Source organism: Ochlerotatus camptorhynchus, unplaced genomic scaffold (genome assembly GCF_037179485.1).
Source record: "Ochlerotatus camptorhynchus isolate MF236.1 unplaced genomic scaffold, CSIRO-AGI_Acam_v1.1 ptg000417l, whole genome shotgun sequence".
NCBI classification, from domain to species: domain Eukaryota; kingdom Metazoa; phylum Arthropoda; class Insecta; order Diptera; family Culicidae; genus Ochlerotatus; species Ochlerotatus camptorhynchus.
Window position 1 is genome coordinate 1044032 of NW_027040903.1, and position 20685 is coordinate 1064716.

The 20685-nt window shown below is 43.5% G+C and overlaps 2 protein-coding genes across 2 annotated transcripts in view; both read left to right on the plus strand.

Annotated features, from left to right (window-relative positions):
• LOC135711071 (UPF0547 protein C16orf87 homolog) overlaps positions 1–20685 on the plus strand; it is a 145690-nt gene that overhangs the window by 65106 nt on the left and 59899 nt on the right. The gene's annotated exons all lie outside the window — the stretch shown is intronic.
• On the plus strand, positions 1521–11947 carry Gp93 (heat shock protein 90 Gp93). The gene is made up of 2 exons (XM_065233811.1): positions 1521–1689; positions 9166–11947. Exons 1-2 carry the CDS (start codon positions 1644–1646, stop codon positions 11499–11501), a joined length of 2382 nt encoding a protein of 793 aa, XP_065089883.1. The 5' UTR covers positions 1521–1643; the 3' UTR covers positions 11502–11947.

Below are 20685 nucleotides of genomic sequence, written 5' to 3' on the forward strand. Positions count from 1 at the left end.
GCAGCACCTTCTTAAACGACCTAAGGTAGTGAAGACAGTCGAGGAACTGAAGAAAGTATGGGTTTACATGCAAAAAACGGTTGATTCACAGGTTGTGCAGAATCTTATGGCCGGGGTTAAGGCCAAGGTGTGGGCATTTGCGTACGGACTGTAAATAAAATACGAGTAAAATGGTAAAATGAAGTTTAATAGTTATTTCTCAATCCCTGAAAATTTGATGGCAATCGGATGAAAACTCGAATTTTACGAATCAATTTTGTGTGTGGCAATTTCATCGTGGACACCCTTTATAACATGTTAAAGCGCTATCTTGATGGTGGTTTCTGTGTTGCAATTATTTGACAACAGTTATAACAGTTATAACTGCTCAATCTGGACAGCGCTTTAGTGAATGTGTTTACCGAGGTATTTCAATGGTTCTATGCCGTGGGAACTCAAACACCGAGTTAATTTAAATAACACTGTCCTTATTACAACGCGTAATACCCTGTTCACATTACAGCGTATATCACGTAATATAGACTGTCTTGCAATGAGCAGGCTGATATAGGCTGTAATGTGAACGGGGTAATACATCTAGTATTCACTGGAAATCCTATGTATGAATGCTTTGCAATGAGCACCTATATTACGTGATATAGGCTGTAAGGTGAACGGGGTATAAGAATACACTATCGCCCGAATGATTTTTCTTCAACCGCACTCTATCAAAACACAACTGGAAGTGCGTTTACCTCAATACCCCACACAGAAAAAAAAAGTTGTTGAGTATTACATCCAAACTGTTGCAACCGTTTCAAATGTTACGCGAGTATTATTCATGTGTTCATTTTTAGTAAACAGAACCCCGCTGTTGTGTCACTTTTTGTAGGGAGAGTGAACTCAAATCCATCCGTGCACTCGTCTATCAGGCATAACATTTGATAACGACACAAAAGCATTTGTAAACAAACTTTCTAAGGCCTTTTACACGCGAACTAAAGTACGCCCACGCAAACCAATACCACTTTCGGAAAGGTAATAGTTGCCCCTATCCGATGATGTTGTTGGTTTGCGTAGGCGTACTTTGGTTCGCGTGTAAAGGGCCTTAGAAAGTTTGTTTACAAACGCTTTTGTGCCGTTATCAAATGTTATGCCTGATATTGTATCTGCTTTTTGCTATTACATCATACATCAGCTTGAATTACTTTGATCGATATTACATTTTTTTTTTGCTGTGTAAAGAATCAATTTTTCCCCAAAAAAGGGTAAAATTGTACTTATTAATGGGCACTTTCAAGTTACAGTGCAAGCTTCATGCTCCATATGAATGTGCGATTTCGATTTTATCGCATCCCTGCCGACTCCTGACAGCGGCCGGCGATTTGGACCAATCACCAGTCGCCAAATCGCCTTCGCGTTGGTGTGCGTACAATGGAACCGTGTACCCGTAAATCGCGTACCCTTATTTCATCGAGAGAAGCCTCATTCGAGCTCGTAGTCTTCGCCTAGAATCGGTCATCGAAGGAAGTGAAGTTGGTTTGGAAACGTAACCGCGAGTGTTCGGAAGAAGAAAAGTTTTGGGGAGTGAACCATTCGGAATTTATCCGGTGATTTGGGATAGTTCAGAAATCAACACGAAAGTGTTGCATACGGAAGGCGCAATGAAGTATCTACTACTTCTGATAGTGGGAGTTTTCCTGTTTGCAGGTGAGTGCCGAAGTCAAAGCAGGGAAAAAATGGTAACGGGACTGAGTTTCGGTGGCGTCTTCTTGTTCTTTCATCTTTGACTCGTAGAATATTCCCGAATAAAATGCTGACTACGTGGTACAGAAAGATATAGTGGTTCTTGTATTGTTGGAAGTGGGGAATTGAATTTGCAATTATCGAAATTTTAAGGATTTTATAAACTGGTTGAATTGATACATTTTACAATTTTCGGCATATGGAGTATTTCGATGAGATAATTCAAACGCTACCTCTTAATAGAGTGAACAATAAAGGCCAAAAAGTAATCTTGCTTCAATATGCACTGACATTCGTTCTGTACATCAGCAGATTGTACCATAATCTCTGCTGTTGAACTTGATTCAATGGGATAAAGCCACGTCAGTGATGCAAGCTTTGACTCTTTCAACACTTTGTCTTGATCAGCCATGGTGCCAAGTTGTATTTGGTATTTGTGTATTAATTATAAAATGTAGGTGATTTCTATTAAAGATTCTATTATATTGCGTTCTTGACTAAAGAACATTACAAAACGTGGTCAACTGTTGAACGATTAGGCAGGTTATTTACAACAGGCACGTTGGGATATCCCTGGGCCGGGGATTCCCCTTGTGAAACAGTTGATAAGCATAATCCACGCATGTAGGAAATCACTTGAATAGTGCAAGAATGGCGTTCTGTCTGGAGGAATGGATGTAAAACTGAATTAATGAGCTGATACCTACTACTATCAAATAACCCTGTTGATCTTTGGGTAAACAGGTTTTCCTGTAGGTGTGTTTCATCTTACCAACTCAAGGGTGGATCCTCCCAATCCTAAATCAGTATCAAAAAACTACTCCATGGTTAAGTTTGAGTTTTAGGAAACATTATTCTTAACTATTTGAATGATGTTATTAATTAATCATATTGTCGAGTAGTTTTGAGACGACCTTGCAAAAATAAAGCTCTATTTGATCAGCGTGCTAGAAGAATATTGTTCCACGGCAAAGTTTGAGTGGTAGGAAACATAATTTTGATTAATGGATCACATCGTTTGAGCAGTTTAAAATGACATTTCCTACCATTCAAACTTTGCCATGGAATAGTATTTTGAAACATGTTTCTTCAAGAACCTCGAGAAAATAGGGTCTTATTTATGCTAAGCTAGAAAAATCTGGAATTTATTACTTCATTTTCTTAAGATCACTGGTAGAAGGTTGTCTCAAAACTGCTCGACAAAATCTTCTGCTTTCCTTTATTTAACGTCGGTCTCTGTTCCGCAATCTAGTGCCAATCACCGACGGACATCGATTGCAATCGATTGAAGGCAATCGAATGTGCAGGAAGGCAGCTTCCTGCGTAGGATATCGTACTTATTCAACACAACATGGGCCGGGACCAACGGCTTTACTTCCCTTCCGAAGAAAGACGTGACCAGAGATTTTTTATGCCTCAGAAAAATCCCACCGACCTCGGCTGGGATTGAACCCAGACCCACTGGTGGTGAGAAAGCAGTCACGCTTACCACCAGGCATGGAAAATCATTTACATTCATTTGCCTCTAACTTTTTTTCATCAACAGCATTCCGCAAAATGATTAGAGCTTTAGTAGGTTTTGTTATTAGCTACAACTTTTGCCCACAACTTAAATATGTATCTCTTATGCATCACGAATAAGAGCGGACAGAACTCGTTACTGTTTTTCAGTGAATGTAAAATACATTTACTGATAAATAGTAGAAGATTCTGTTTGCTCTGGTTCGTCATGCATAAGAGATACGGATTTGAGTTCTTAACAAAAGTTAATAACATACCTACAAAAGCTCCATACATCATTTTGCGGAATTCTGTTGATGAAAAAAGTTAGGGGCAAATGAATGTAAATGAATGCATGAAATGAATGTAATGTAGGTCTGAATAAATAACGTCCGTTTGAACCCAATCCGACATGCTTTCGGTTTTATATGATGTGAGACACAGCAGATTGGTGGTTGTAGAGCTGCAGACAGTAAACCCATGTTGATTAGCACTCAAATACTGCTTGCAATGGAACAGATGGAAATATGCCACTGGAGAGAGACATTCGGAACAGGCGAAGAAGCGGAATTAACAAGCTAGCAATATGTCTATTCAAAAATACAGATGGCACTCCATCAGGTCCAGTATTGAAGGATGACTTGAGCAGAGTTGTGCCCTTAGAAATCATCTCAGCATTAATATCAATTGAACCCAGCGTTTGATAATTTACTGGAACGTTCCTGGCAGCCAGGTTAATATGGTCGTCAGTTAGTATCTCTTTAGTGAATACACTGGCAAACTTTTCGGAAAAAAGGTGGCTTATATCATGAACGGTGGCAGCAACATCTCCGTTGAATTCTATAGACGATGGGAGGCCGGATCCCCTGCGTTGCTCGTTCACGTTTGCGCTCGATCCCTCGTTGGAAACTTGAAAAGCATTCATGACTGACTCGCTGGTACATGTTTTTTATTTATTTTTTTTTTTTAATTATAGTCACTTTAACGCAAGCTGGTACATGTGATTCAGCCTCACATCAGGCATAACATTTGATGATGTTTACAAATGCTTTTGTGCCGTTATCAAATGTTATGCCTGACATAATGTAGTTTCAGAGGAAGTGTGCGATACTTCGTAAATCTTCTCAATGCTGCTCTCTTGATTAACTTCAACCTACGTAGCTCTCTCGTCTGCCAGGGAGGGTGAGACACTTTGTGGTGAGTTCTTTTCGGGACGTGTCTGTCAATGACATATGCCAAGACATGTGAAAAGGTTTGCGCTGCAGCCTCAACGTCATCTGGATCAAGGATGTTCTCCCATACCATGCTAGACAATACATCTATGATGCTACGGTGGTCAGCTTTACGGAAGTCATAAGAAACCGTAGTAGGATAATCGTCGAAACTGGCTTAGTTAGCTTAGGAACTAGCTTAGTTAGTGCACAAGGAGCCGAGGAAATTAATGGAGCCCTGTCCTGTGTGCTCACGAAGCAAAAGTCTAAACTACGATCATTTTCGTTAACTGCAACGTTAATTTGAGAAAGCGTGCGCTGTAGTTGTCGAGAAGGTTAATAGCTCCGGTGTGAAATGTAGTGCTATCATGATCTGGGTACAGGAATCCGCTATGAGATGGACTCCACGAAACGCCTGGCAGATTGAAGTCACCAAAAATGAATATCTCATCAACTGAAGGGGCACTTTCGATAATGTGAAAAGTGACCGACAGTGAGTATCGATGAGTTCATTGTCCCGGACTCGATCAGGTGGAATGTATAGAGCGCATAGAAATAGTTGTCCAAACCTGCTCCCCATAGTTCCATGAATCGTTCTCGATGGTTTTTGCCTCCAACCCGCCACGGACAGCTACAAGAACACCTCCACGAATAGATTTACGGCTGTTGTTAGGATTCCGATCGCAACGAAAGACCTCGTAGTCAGGACCGAAGACTTGACTGGAACGCGTTCGATAATCAAGCCACGTTTCGCACAGGACAATTACATCGTAGCAACAATCCGATACAGCTACTGTGTTGTACCCCGAATACAACGTATGACTCGTCTAATTTTGCATAGCATTTGCATCAGAATCCATTCCACCGGCGTTTTGGATTTCCGGATAAACTGACGCGATTGGTCAAGGCGACGATGGATCGAGTGACGTGCGTTGTTCGAGTATCGGGGACACTCTCGAGTCCCTTTGAATCTCGAAGGGGGTTACGGCAGGGTGATGGACTTTCGTGTCTGCTGTTCAACATCGCGTTAGAAGGTGTGATCAGAAGAGCTGGGATAGACACGAGTGGCACGATATTCAGGAAGTCCATCCAGCTCCTTGGTTTCGCCGATGACATTGACATTATGGCACGGAACTTTGAGATGATGGCGGAAACGTACATCAGACTGAAGGCTGAAGCTAGACGGATTGGACTTGCCATCAACGCATCAAAGACAAAATACATGAAAGGAAGACGTTCTAGAGAAGACAATGTTAGCCTCCCATCCCGAGTTCAGATTGACGGTGACGAAATCGAGGTGGTCGATGAGTTCGTGTATTTGGGCTCACTGGTGACCGCCGAAAATGATACCAGCAGAGAAATTCAAAGACGCATTATGGCAGGGAATCGTGCCTACTTTGGACTCCGGAGGACGCTCCGGTCGAATAAAATTCGCCACCGCACGAAGTTGACTGTCTACAAGACGCTGATTATACCGGTGGTCCTCTACGGCCACGAGACCTGGACTATGCTCGTGGAGGACCAACGCGCCCTTGGTGTTTTCGAACGGAAGGTGTTGCGTACCATCTACGGTGGAGTGCAGATGGATGACGGAACGTGGAGGAGGTGAATGAACCACGAATTGCACCAGCTGCTGAGAGAACCATCCATCGTTCACATTGCAAAAATTGGGTGACTACGGTGGGCTGGGCACGTCGTAAGAATGCCGCACGACGACCCAATGAAAATGGTTCCAGAAAGCGACCCAACAGGAACAAGAAGAAGAGGCGCGCAGCGGGCAAGGTGGATCGACCAAGTAGAAGGCGACCTGCGGACCCTTCGCAGACTACGAGGCTGGCGAACTGTGGCCATGGATCGAGTAGAGTGGAGACGACTTCTTCGGACAGCAGAGGACAACAAGGCCTTAGCCTGATTGGTAAGGTAAAGGCGTTTTGGTAGAAGATCACGACGTCCTGCTTGCGGTAAGGAATCGAATGACTGCTCTACCTGGAAATCACAGATACATCAGGCAATAACTGACCATCATCAAGTCTCATGGATACTCGCCATAGTGAGTGGGTTGGAAGATCCCCTCTCCACATCCGACAGCAGGTCCGGATCGACTATAATGAACGAAGGCTGCTGATAGCAGGACTGAGACGGAGGGATTGGGGGCTTCCATTGGGCTTTCTACGGCGCGTTCCGGGTTCCCAGGATTGGGAGTTACAGAATCATCATCACAATGACTAACATAGTCCGAATTGCTGAAAATTTGATCGGCATCAGGCAGCGAATAGTCAATATATTGATTGTACTTGCCTGTAGAGACAAGGTGGAAGACTCCTGATTCATATCCAGCCACAGATCCAGGACGACTATGCTGAACGCTGGCAGGAATCGGCAGGACTGGGTTGGAGGAACCAGGAACTTCCAAAGAGCGGTCTATTGTGCGTCCCGGAGATGAATTAGGATTGTTCGAACAGTAAAGCGGATGTTGTGCATGAGCAGTATCAGAAGTGCTTCTCAACTGGAAATAGCCGGCAGATGTTTTAGGCGTTGCACTGGAACACGGAAGCTGATCAGGAAAATTACTGTAACTAATGTATGCATACTTGCCTGAAAACGATGGTTGGGAGACCCCACCACCGAACTCGACCGCAGGTCCAGAACGACGCTGATGGCGGGAAACAGCTAGCGCGACTGGATCGAGTGGACTGGATAATTCATAAGTGCATTTAGCTTCCAGTAACAATATTTTTTTTAAGTTTAGGAACTTGGATATTTTTTTACAGATTTAAATTTTAGAAAATCGTGGACAAACTTGGAGACATTTTCCAGAATCTGGATCAAGATAAATATTCAATATTTTGTACATTGAACCAGTGGCGTCCCGTAACCTCAATTTTTACCTGTGCATCAACTTTCAAAACCAGATTTAATGCCATATTCATACTCAAATCTTGAAAAATCACTTAATCTTCTAGTTTACTCGATATCTATCCATGGCAAGCAATATTTTGATAATTGTTTAGGTTTTGGGTGAGGTGGATTTCATGACTTCAGAATCCTAAATGGTATAGCTACGCAATTCTCAGACAAGGGAACTTAAAAGAGAATCGTGATTTCGCGAGAATTTTGGAATGAAATAAAAAAGTTTTCTGATGAAAGTTTCTAAAGCGTGCTGCAGAAATTTTCAAGCTAATATCAGAATAATCTGAAGGCATCTTAGGATGGTTGCAAGGGAATTGCGAGGTGCGAATATTCGTAAGATGTGTTTTTTTTTAGAGTATTATTATCGCGACAATTCTGACATTGACAAATTTCTAAAGTACTGTACACATAAATAAATCAAAATCGAGATTTTAATTTTTTAATTGATTCAGGGAAAATATGCGGATGAAAAGTTAAAAAAATACGTTTAAATCGAAGAAATCGACTGGGAACTTTGCCAGAATCTTAAATACAGATACAGTAGCGCTGCAGTTGGTGGAAAGGTGGAAACAACTCATAGAAAATTTAAGTAAACACTCGGGGGAATGCCAGGTCTAATGACCCATTCAGCTCAATAGCGTTCTGCTTAGTGACCTTACAAATATTGGTCAACCAAAGCAAATAATTGTTTTGAGATGGGTACTAAGTAAAATCAATTTGCAGCACTTTTTTAAGCTTGAGGCCTCTTAAGTTTGCAAATCACGAGAACTTACTGAGCAACTTTGTCATGAAATATGTTTATGATCACTAGGTCGAACGCTGTTGAGCTGAATGTGTCACTAGAGATTCTTATTAGCTGACCCAATTGTGAGTTGACTGTAAAACGGATGTGTAATGGATCAAACCATTGTCAATATCAATGGTTAAATTTTTGTATATAAAGCAAGCCATTTCTTCTCGGCTCCGTGGAGTCCTTTTGGATATTTGAGCCTAACAAATAAACTATTGGATAAAACCGAGCCATCATCATCGGTAAGAGACGTGTGTGTGAGAAAATTTGCGAAATAATCTAAGGGCATCCATAGACCATATAGGTCCACCGTTGTATAATTGACAATGCACCCGTGTACTGAATGGGAATTGTGGGTTCGAATCCCACCGGTGCCCTTAGATTTTTTCGCAAATTTTCTCACACACACATACGTCTCTTACCAATGATATGTGCTTACCTCTCAGTATATTTAAGCTTTCTTACAAACATACCTAACTATATTGAAAATACTCAGAGGGAGAGATGAGCGGAGAAAACAGGGATTTGTACCTAAATTATCTTGCAACCCTTGCTAGAAGCTAGCATTTCACATGACTTTTACTGTTGAATCGATTTACGTGCAAAATAATAATTGATTACATCGCAATATTTTGCACATTTCTTTGTACCATTAATTAACCAACAAAGATTAATTAATCAATAGAGTTAGAGTATTGTTTTTTATTCAAAAAAACTAGTTGAATTTGAGAAGCACACGAAACATAAAGGTGATTGAATTTCTGTTCGATTGCAATACTCTCTAATTTATTGTAGTAAGAATAAGAAATCTCCGGAAAAAATCTAATGGGAATGTTCGATTTGCTCAGATTTTGACAGTTCATTTCGCTCAATATATACTCTCCGCCCATCTCTCCCTCTGAGTATTTCTAATATATAACGGTTCCCATAAAAAATGGTTTTTTTGCATAGCTCCCACACCCATGCAAATGCATTTTCTTACACCCAAACTCACCAGCAAATTTCCCGTTCATTTTCTTCCCCGTACAGGAATCTCCACCGTCCGGGCGGACGAACTGGACATCGAGGACCTGCCGGTGGTGGAAATGAATCTGGGTGCCTCAAAGGAAGCGTCCCGCACCGATGCCGAAGCAGTACAACGCGAGGAGGAAGCCATCAAGCTGGACGGTCTGAATGTGGCCCAAATCAAGGAACTCCGCGAGAAGTCGGAAAAGTTCACCTTCCAGGCGGAGGTCAACCGAATGATGAAGCTGATCATTAACTCGCTGTACCGCAACAAGGAGATTTTCTTGCGTGAGTTGATTTCCAATGCCTCGGATGCGCTGGACAAGATTCGACTGCTGTCGCTCACCGAACCTGGCGTTCTGGACACGAACAGTAACCTGGAGATAAAGATCAAGGCTGACAAGGACGGCAAGGTGCTGCACCTCATCGACACCGGTATCGGTATGACGAAGCAGGATCTGATTAACAATCTGGGTACCATTGCCAAGTCCGGTACCGCCGATTTCCTTTCGAAGATGCAGGAGACCAAGACCGAGAATCAAGATGTCAACGATATGATTGGACAGTTTGGTGTAGGCTTCTATTCGGCCTTCTTGGTTGCTGATCGTGTTGTGGTGACCACCAAGCACAACGACGACAAGCAGTACATCTGGGAGTCGGATGCGGCTAGCTTCAGCATCGTAGAAGATCCGCGTGGAAATACTCTGCAGCGTGGTTCGCAAATTTCGTTGCATCTGAAGGACGAAGCTCAGGACTTCCTGGAGGAAGACACTGTCAAGCAGCTGATCAAAAAGTATTCGCAGTTCATCAACTTCCCGATCTACATGTGGACTAGCAAGGAGGTCGAAGAGGAAGTCCCAGTTGAGGAAGATGTCACTGAGAAGCCCGAGAAGAAGGACGAGGACCAAACCGAGGAAGAAGACGGAAAGGTTGAGGAAGAAGCCGAAGAGGAAAAACCTAAGACCAAGAAGATCAAGAAGACCGTTTGGGACTGGGAGGTTATGAACGATAGCAAACCAATTTGGACGCGCAAACCGAATGATGTGACGGATGATGAGTACACCGAGTTCTACAAGAGCTTGACCAAGGACACTTCGGAGCCATTGACGCACACTCACTTCGTCGCCGAAGGTGAAGTGACCTTCAAATCGTTGCTGTTCATCCCGAAGGTGCAGCCATCGGAGAGTTTCAACAAATATGGAACCAAATCGGACAACATCAAACTGTACGTCCGACGGGTGTTCATTACCGACGAATTCAACGACATGATGCCAAACTATCTGAACTTCATTCGAGGTGTTGTTGATTCCGATGATCTGCCGCTGAACGTTTCCCGTGAAACTCTCCAGCAGCACAAGCTGATCAAGGTCATCAAGAAGAAACTCGTCCGAAAGGCACTGGACATGATCAAGAAGCTCGACAAAGAAACGTACGAAAAGTTGTGGAAGGAATTCTCTACCAACATCAAGCTCGGAATCATGGAAGACCCAAGCAACCGCTCGCGTCTGGCCAAGCTGCTGCGATTCCAGTCGTCCGACAGCCCTAAGGGATATACCAGCCTATCCGACTACGTTTCCCGCATGAAGCCCAAGCAGGAACACATCTATTTCATTGCTGGTGCTAGCCGTGCTGAAATCGAGAAGACTCCATTTGCCGAACGTCTGCTATCGCGTGGCTACGAAGTCCTCTATCTGGTCGAAGCCGTTGATGAATACTCTATCTCTGCTCTGCCCGAGTTCGATGGCAAGAAGTTCCAAAACATTGCCAAGGAAGGTTTCGTCCTGAACGAATCGGAAGAATCCAAGGCCCGTTTCGATGAATTGAAGACCGAATTCGAGCCTCTGCTGAAGTGGTTGAACGATGTTGCTCTGAAGGACAAAATCGCCAAGGCTCTGATCTCGGAACGTCTTTCCAACTCCCCATGTGCCCTGGTTGCGTCCATGTTCGGCTGGACCGGTAATATGGAACGTCTTGCTTTGGCCAACGCTCACCAGAAGACCGATGATCCGCAACGTCAGTACTACCTCAACCAGCGCAAGACCCTCGAAATTAACCCTCGCCACCCACTTATGCGTGAGCTGTTGCGCCGTGTGGAAACCGATGCCGAAGATGTCGTTGCGAAGGATATGGCTGTTTTGATGTTCAACACCGCCACTCTCCGGTCTGGATTCCATCTATCGGAAACTGCAGACTTTGCCGACAGCATCGAGCGAATGATGCGCCAGACGTTGGGTGTCTCACAGGATGAACAACCGGAACCGGAGGAATTCGCCGAGGAAGATAATAGCGCCGACGCCGACTCCAAGGACGAAGAGGAAGAAGTCAACGCTGACGATGAAGCCGAGCATGACGAGCTGTAAAATCTAGAGCGGAAAACGAATGACTGGGAACCGTTTGCCAGGGAGATATGAATGAATGAATGTGTAGCTAATAGGGAGAAAGGACTGATTTTAAGTCGATAAGCCACTTGTGTCCTGTAATTCCAATTTAGTCGTGGAAAGGAGCATATTTTTGTTGCTCCGTTTTGTCATTAGTTAAGACGTCCGTACGTTTATAGTGGTTAGTAACTAATTTGCATTTCGTAATAGCCGAACGACAGTGTTCTTTTGTTTATTTTTTTGTTTATTAAAATGTGTTTGAAACATTTTTATATATTTATTGAGCTGTACAAACGTCATCCCAGAGACTCTTTGTTCGGTAATCATGAAACGATTATTTGCTGTAATTACATCAGATTCTATTCAGAAGAAATAAAATTATCACATTGTGAGCAGATGATACAAACAATAAATGACCTATCAAATTATGAGATTGTTTTACTGAAAGACTTTGTGAAAAATCTTTCTGTTCTATATAGGTGCCGTATATCGGCGGGTGGGGGGGAAAGGTAGCTCATCGATTCTTCCGGTTCGCCTCCTAGCATCGTGCTATAAGGTACCAGTCGATAACCAGGGTAGTTGATCGATAGCTCGATGACGTCATTTCGTTGGCGTCTGCAATGGGAAATTATCATAGCAGGCGTTGACGATGGGACGTTGTCGAGTTGTTGAATAGCAACTATCGTGGTAACTCACCGATTACCTGTCGATCTGCCAAATTTGGAAAGACATCTGCATTGAATTGTCTCATATAATAATATTCCGAATATTTGCGAGTAGCTGAGTGGAATGGAGATAAGTTAAACATTGGGTACAGGACCAAGTCTCCCCTGGGTGGTGCCAAAAGATGAGCGCAATAGAATCATCAAGTTGCCATAAGGCACGGAATGAGACTATTGCATGGCTGGGTAGTCAAAGTCTTCCATTCGTTAGTCATTTCAGGTGGATTAGAACAGGTTTAGGTGGGCGTTGGCCAGATTTGGATTTTTCAGATGTAATCCTGGATAGGACCCTGTCATTGAACGTCGCGTGAAAGTGGAACTTAATGAAGGCCTAAGTACTTTTTCGTAGTTTTTAGTTTTCGGATTTGAAAGATCGTCGGTTACAGTGGCCTGCTTACTGAGCAGAAAACAGGTCCCAGGTCCTTACATATGAAAGAGATTTATGGTAAAATCGCTTGTGTATCGTGTATTTTGCGAAACTCGTTGTTGTCGTTGGTTCCGGGTTTGAATGGATACACAAATTTGAGCAACGGTATTATGTGATATGAGGGGCTCGGTGGCATTAGAGCAACCGTTTTTGCTTACTGAGCAGAACATCATGAGTCTAATCTCAGGCCCATCCACATTCAAGATTCGTCAATCGTTTTATTTGTTAATACACACTAAGATTGTTTTACAGTATACTGTAATTTTTTACCGAATATGGAACAGCTGAACATTCGGTAATCCATTCGGTAATTTTTTAATTTACAATCCGTTCTGTAAATTTTCTTCGCTTGCGGCCTGTCAAAATTTACTGACCTGGACTGTAAACTTTACTGAAAGATCGGTAAAGTTTACCATACCCTAATAAACGTGTACCATATACTGACGATATCTTAGATGGTGCGACCATACCACATAAAATTGGGATGATATCCCGAATTGGTGGTTAGGCGCATCTTATGGTTATTGTTTATGCGGGTAGCGTTCAGTATAATTTTTACCGAATCGACTGTACTTTATTTTCAGAATAAATAATAAAAATTGTAATTTTTATTGATTGATTAACTGTTTCTTTCTTTCATCAAACCAAAAGATCCATTCCTTTTAACCATATATTTTTTTAGAAGATGCATTTTCATCTTGAGTTTGTACAGAAAATTATAAAAAAAAAATCAGTGTAAAGAACCCGGACGAGGTTATCAACTAAGTAGCGAACCGTTCTAAAATGCAGTTTCGGCGGTAGAGGAGGACATTGAGTTGCATAACGTCCATGGCGTCTGAAAGAAATTGGCCCAGAAATGAAAAACTAATTATATTTTCTGCATAAATTGCACAGAATCTATCGAAAGGTAAAGTACTTACGCTTCACAACGTAGAACCGAAGGACACTCAACATCGAAATGGCAGCTAATATTGAGTTTGACAGTACGAAAATCTGTTCAGTAACTTTTACAGAATTCGGTACTTTATTGCTGTTTGATTTTGTTAAAGATTATTTTTACAGTATACTCGTCACAATTTTTACAGCGTTTCGAAATCGCAGCCTTTTACAGTTTCGATCCGCAAATTTTATTTACAATTTTAGGTAAATGTATGTAAATTACGGAAATTCAGCAGTTTAGATTGCGGAAAATGTGTAAAATAATATGTTTTACAAAGCATTCAGTAAAAATTACATTTTACCGAACAAATCCAGCAAAAAAGTACCGAACAAGATTCAAGAAATTTGGTGTGTACGTGCCAACAGCAGCGAGCTCAAACTGCCCATCAGCCAGCATGAACCGTCCGTTATAGCGCTGCAGGAGACGAAAGTGGATAATCGTGTGGTCGCGCCAGACTTTGCCGGCAAGAACTACACCCTGCTTCTTCAAACCGGTAGTCGTCAGTACTGGTAGCAAAGAGTGGGCCATTGCAGCTTCCAGATTTGAGGGGGTTCCATTCAAGCGCATCGATATCGATTGTGATTTTCAAGCCATTGCTGTTCGCATCCATCTTCCGACGCCACTGACGGTAGTGTCGATCTACATCTCTCCGAATTCCCAGCAACAGTGCCAACCACAGCTAAATGATTTCTTGGAACATCTGTCCGCGCCAATGTTGGTACTTGGCGACTTCAATGCGCACCATCCCGCCTGGGGTTCTACGGCATCGAATGCGCTTGGCCGCTACATCGCTGAAAAGACACTGACGACACGCGGGTGGATCCACACGGTAAGAAAAAAGTACCCAAAATTGAGTTCCTTTCACTCATCACGTGGCTTCCGTGGGGCTAGGTAAAATTAAGTTAAAGAAGAAAACTCAATTTTGAGTAATCCTGATCATGAATCCACGTTGACCAAGTTGACAAAAAAATGATAAAACGGAGCAGACTGGAACCGAACCTTGGACGTTAAGATTACGGGGCCCGTGTGTTGACCACTCGTCTATCAACGCTTGTGAAAATGAAATGGTTAAAGGCGCATAACAGCAACCTCAATGAAAACAAACTTATATTTGAGTTCATTTATTATTACTCAATAGTTGAGTAAATTTTAACCAACGCCGCTTTTCTGATTTACTCAACGGTGGACCTCAAATGATAGAACCCAACGTTGAGTTTTTCTTAACTTAATTTTGAGTATTTTTTTCTTGCCGTGCAGCAAATGGTTCATCTTCTGCCATAGATCTCTCGATCTGTTCGGAGGTGCTAGCTCCCAGATTTATCTGGCGAACACTTCCGGATACCCACAGCAGTGACCACTATCCAATCACCGTATGTTCACCTGCAGCATCAAACCGGATGACGAGATTGGGGTTGATGAGTTCGTCAATCGGATATTATCAACAGCAACCACTAGCATTCCTCGAACATCAGGACGAATTGGTTCCAAATCGGTACCTTGGTGGTGCCCGGAAGTGAAAACGGTGATTAAGCGGCGTCGAAAACTTCTGAGAGCACTGAAGCGCAGCAGAACAGCAGGATCGGACACAGCGGATGTTTTGAAGCAGTTCCAGGAAGTGAAGGCAGCGGCTAAGAAGCTAGTGAAGGAAGCTAAGGAACATTCGTGGGAGGACTTTGTCCGAAAAATATCACCTAGCAGCACAACGGCAGACATGTGGCGGACGATGAACACCCTGAGAGGCAAACGACAATACAGCAAGGCGGTTATCAAGCGACCCGATGGCTACACGGAGAAGGCAGAAGAAATAGCAGAAGAACTGGCCGAGCACTACTGTGAGAGATCGGTGACCTCAAGCTATCCTCAATTATTTCAAACAGCGAAGGAAAGAGCGGAACGGAATCGCGTGGATTTTCTTCCGGAAACCGACGACATATATAACGCGGACTTTACCCTGGATGAGCTTCTGTGGGCACTCGACAAAGTACGTAGTGTCTCTACAGGATCCTGACTCGGTAGGGTATCCGATGATCCGACGTCTACCGGTATCCGTCAAAATCGCGCTGTTGCAGCTTCTAAACAGAGTCTGGCGTAGTGGCGTTTACCCTATCAGCTGGCGAACCGGAATAATAGTGCCGATTCCAAAGCCAAACTGTTCTGAATCTGGACCTCCGGGTGAACGTGGAAGAACATTTATCGGGTGAAATGCTATTGTAGAACGGAGTCCCCGTCACGTTATTCCTTATAGCGATGCAGCCGATTTTCAGAGTGGTACCGCATACTGTTACCGTGCTTCTCTATGCGGACGAAGTAAGGAGCGTCCTCTGTATAGAGATCTACAGGCCGCAGTGAAAGCTGTCGCCAAATGGGCGAAAAGCGTCGGCTTCACAATTTCCGCGACAAAATCAAGATTTTTTTACGGCAGTCCCAATGCCCGTCGAGAACCACAACGATATATTCATCGACTGTACAGCTGTACGAGGACGAATCAACTGAAAGTTGTTGGCGTCAACCTTGACCGGTCGCTGTCCTTCAAACACCATTGCAAGATAGTCAAAACCACGTGCGACTCTAGGCTGCGGATCTTGAAGATGATCGGGGCTTAACTTCCGCGAGGGCAACGCGATTCTCTGTTGTGTATCGGATCAGCAATCGTCACGTCGTGACTTATCTACGGTATCGGGCTCGTCAGTAGAGCGAAGGATTGGGTGGTGCAGACTCTTGCACCCCCCGAATAGAAATTGTAATGTAGGAAACATCAGTAGACATCTTCAATACATTAAATTTTAACGTGTATTGCTGTACCCTTAATGTATTCAGACTTCAGTGTGACGTCCAAGTACATAAAAATACATTAGCCTCAAACGTTACATCAGAATCAAACGTCTTGACGATGTCAAATTTGACATCAGAATACATCCAATGACAACAGAACCTAACGTTACATTAGAATCAAAGTTCATCACGATGTAAATTATTGCACGCATAAAACATTAGAATACATCCTATGACACAACAATAAAAAGTGGCTTGCAGTGCAGTGATGCCTCCTATGCATAGTTTTGTGACATTATTAATTGCAAATAAAATTGAACTCTTTAGAAGAGTGGAGACGCTAATAAAAGTGCACTTAGACGTTGTATCGTCTTGACGCCTTCTGCGCACTTATTATTCATTCACCAAGGAATAAGTGCGATGAAGACACAACAACAATTTAACGTAAAACCGCACTTTTATTAGTGTTTCCGCATTCATAATCTCATAAATGTGCCCAATGCGCAATTCTCGGCGCAATCATATAAAATAGCACATTGCGATTACAAGGTAGAGCTTACCATAATTAACTCTTGCACGACTGACATACACAGCAAAAAAAAATGTAATATCGATCAACGTAATTCAAGCTGATGTATGAAATAATGATGTAATAGCAAAAAGCAGATGCAATATTACATTAATGGATGTAATTTTGTTCGCAAAATCGATGTACATCGTACAATGTGATATTACACAACCGATGGATTGACCTGGTTGCAGCAGTTTCGATGTAATATTCAACAACTTTTGACGTAGGACTACGTCTTTGATTTCTATATGGGGGTACACTTTGTGAAAACCGAAAATGGAACATGTAACAAATTAAGAAAGATTTTGAACGTTAATAACTCAGCTACCCCTGGTCCAATTTCAATAATTTTATCACCAGTCGATCAGAAATATGGCTACGCATTGATAACAATGCTTCCGAATGTTGGTTTTCAACAAGAAACTATTGAAAAACTGGTAAATGTTCAGCATTGTCCAAAAGCGTCGAATTAACTAACAAATCCACCAATTACCTACATGCATATGCTGCTTCCCCAGCACAGTCGTCAGAGAGTAGTAAGTAAACGAAACAAGTCGAAGTGGCATTCGCCTCCGATCCTCGGGCGCGTGCGAATAGGGAGGATGGAATTGCGTAATATTTTACACACTCATCGCCATGTTCAGAACTAAACGCAAATTCTTCGAGATAACCACCATCCGTCGTCTGGCTCGCCGTGGCGGTGTCTGACGTATCTCCGGTTTGATTTACGAGGTGTGCTGAAGGTGTTCCTGAAAAATGAGATCTGTGATGCTGTCACCTACACTAAACACGCCAAGCGTAAGCGGCCATGGATGTCATCTACGTTTTTGAAGTGACAGAGACGCACTCTGTTTGGTTTCAGAGGTTAAATCATCACCACCATTGGAAACAAAACGGCTCTTTTCAGGGCCACCAAGCTTATTACAGTAAAGAGTAGGAATAGAGTTCATCTGCCTGTTTGTCCATATTCAGAACCACCAACCACACAAAATGCTCATGTAATCAAACTGGAAGCAGGGATACAAATTGTTTTGATCAACCTTGATCAACTTTGAATCGCCACGGCCGGATATTTTCGATGGAAGAAGCAACAATCTAGCATCTAATTCGACGAAGACGGCAGGAAACATTTCTGGATCAACAATAGAATAGGGCCCATCAGCATTTGTAAACAAACCGTTCCAAAGCCTCACAAATCGAAGGACGCTCACACAAACCAACACCAACATCTTGTAGGTAGAAGTTTCCCCTATCCGATGATGGTGTTGGTTTGTGTGGGTGGCCTTCGCTTTGTGAGTAAAGGGCTTTGGAACGGTTTGTTTACAAATGCTCATGGGCTCTTTTCTACACGGTTAGAAAAAAGTACCCAAAATTAAGTTCTTTTCACTCATCTCGGCACTATAGTGCAGGAACCCAAAAGTAGGTAAAGCGGGTCAAAGTAATTTTGATTTACTTGTGTGCAGTTCGTATGGAATTTTCCACTAGCTTTTTAACCAAAAGTAAGTTAGTTGTACCCAACAGTAGGTAAATATGATTATACCCAACGTTGGGTTCCCACACTTTACTACCCCTATTGGGTGGTTTTGCTCCTTCTTTTTTGACAACATTAGAAGGAGAAAATGAGACAAACTAGTCAAAATTAGTGTACTGTTGATCCAGATTTGTGAAGCCGAGTTATTTACGAAAGAGAGTGTCGATGAAGAGAATCGATCAATGTAGATAGGATCTATTGAAAAGTGACGCGAGATTTGTTTTCCGTACTGAGCTCCAATGCTACCGATGCCAGGGAGGCAGCACCCAGAGATGTTATGCCTAAGAACATGCCGATGGCGCCGACTGAGATTGGACCCAGGCCTGCTGGGGTGAGAGGTAATCACGCTAACCACCGGCGCCGATATCTATCACGGCGAATGAGAACGACCCAAATTTGAGTTTAGTTATCTCAGAAATAAGTGCAGGAACTCAGCGATGTGTAAATATTCCTCATGTTTTCCCAGGTTTTTCCAGGATTTTCCAGGGAAAAATTCCCGAATTTGAGAAAAGTAAAGGTTGGATTCACTCAGTCTATTGGTACTACTCCGAGACTGAATAAAATTTTCGTCAATTTCCACATTGTCTGGCAGATTTTTTAGGTTTTCCACAGGAAAACCTAACAGTTCCTACAGTTTTGGCGATTATGAGTGAACTAAACTCAAATTTGGGACGTTCTCATTCGCCGTGTACACAAAAAGAAAAGAGCCAGTGTCGCTACTTGATAGCAAACTACTCATAATGGGAGGAGTCTTTGTAGCTTTTATACCACTTGGTTACACATCATTCTGCTTTAACCTAAAAAGATATAAAGCAGCACTGCTGTCTGGTATCAGCTCATTCTCTGCTTGTACGTCAAGCAGTACAGTTCGGTCTTTGCTCGCTCTGTCGAGTTGTTCTAAAGTTTCTAGTTTGTTCCAAACATTCGCAGTTTAATCGCGTCGTCAGTAGTGTCGGTCGCTTCGTGTGATGGGAAGACAGCGCTCCCGGAGCAGGCTCCGAGAGAAAACGGAGAAGAAGAACAGCGGTGAGGGTAGCTTGAGTGTACCTATTTCGAATAGGTACGCTACTCTTCCCACCGATGTAGGGAATCCCACCTCAGCCACGGTGAAGCGGTCAAAGAAGAGGAAGAAAAATCAAGGCCAGTCCGATGGTGCGAGTGGACGGGACGATGCCACCGCGACGAACGTCAGCGTCATTGGTGATTTCAGCGACGCCGTCGACAACGAAACTGCTGCCACCCCGAGTGCAACAAAAATGAAGCTTCCTCCACTGGTGGTGAAGCAAGTCCCACTCAACACGCTGATTGGCGATCTTTCATCGCTGGGCGTTGCAGCTGAGTTTAAGCTCGGCAGGATCGGCACCAAGGTGATGCTCCGAACAAAAGCGGAGTACGAAGCTCGGTACGAAGTGGCCGTGAAATATCTGAAGGATACCAAGGCGGAATTCTTCACGCACGACATCCCCGGTGAGAAGCCCTTCAAGGTAGTCATCAGGGGTCTACCAAACTTCGACCCCAAGATGGTCGAAGCCGAAATCAACCGGTACAAGCTAGCCCCAATCGCTGTCTTCCGGATGACAAGGAGAGACGAAAACGTGAAGACGTACCCGGATTGTCTTTTCCTGGTGCACTTCCAGAAAGGGACGGTGACGCTCAATGCGCTACAAGCCATCCGATCAATCTGCTCCATCATCGTACGGTGGGAGCCATACCGTGGCGGCCATCGTGACGTAACGCAGTGTATGAGGTGCCTCAATTTTGGACACGGTACCCGCAACTGCAACATCAAGCCACGCTGCAGCAACTGCGCTCAAGAACACGCCACTTCCAACTGCCCTGCGGATGGAGCCGTGGCAATAAAATGCGCTAACTGTGGTGGTGCACATCAAGGTTCCGACAGACAGTGCTCCAAACGCGAGGACTTCAAACGCATCCGAAAGCAGGCGTCAAGCAACAATCAACCAGGACGCAAGAAGGACAAAACCCCAGCATTCAGGACGGAGGATTTTCCGCCTCTTCGTGCTCCCCAGCAAAGGCAGGCGAATTCGCGGGTGCAACCCGTCCCCTCTCAAGAAGCTTCCGGTGATTTTGCTGGCCAAAGCTCTCCATCCCCCCCTGGATTCTGGAGACAACCAACAGCGCAAAACAACAACGCCGATCTGTTCTCAGCGGATGAACTGATGGAAATTTTCGTCAACATGTC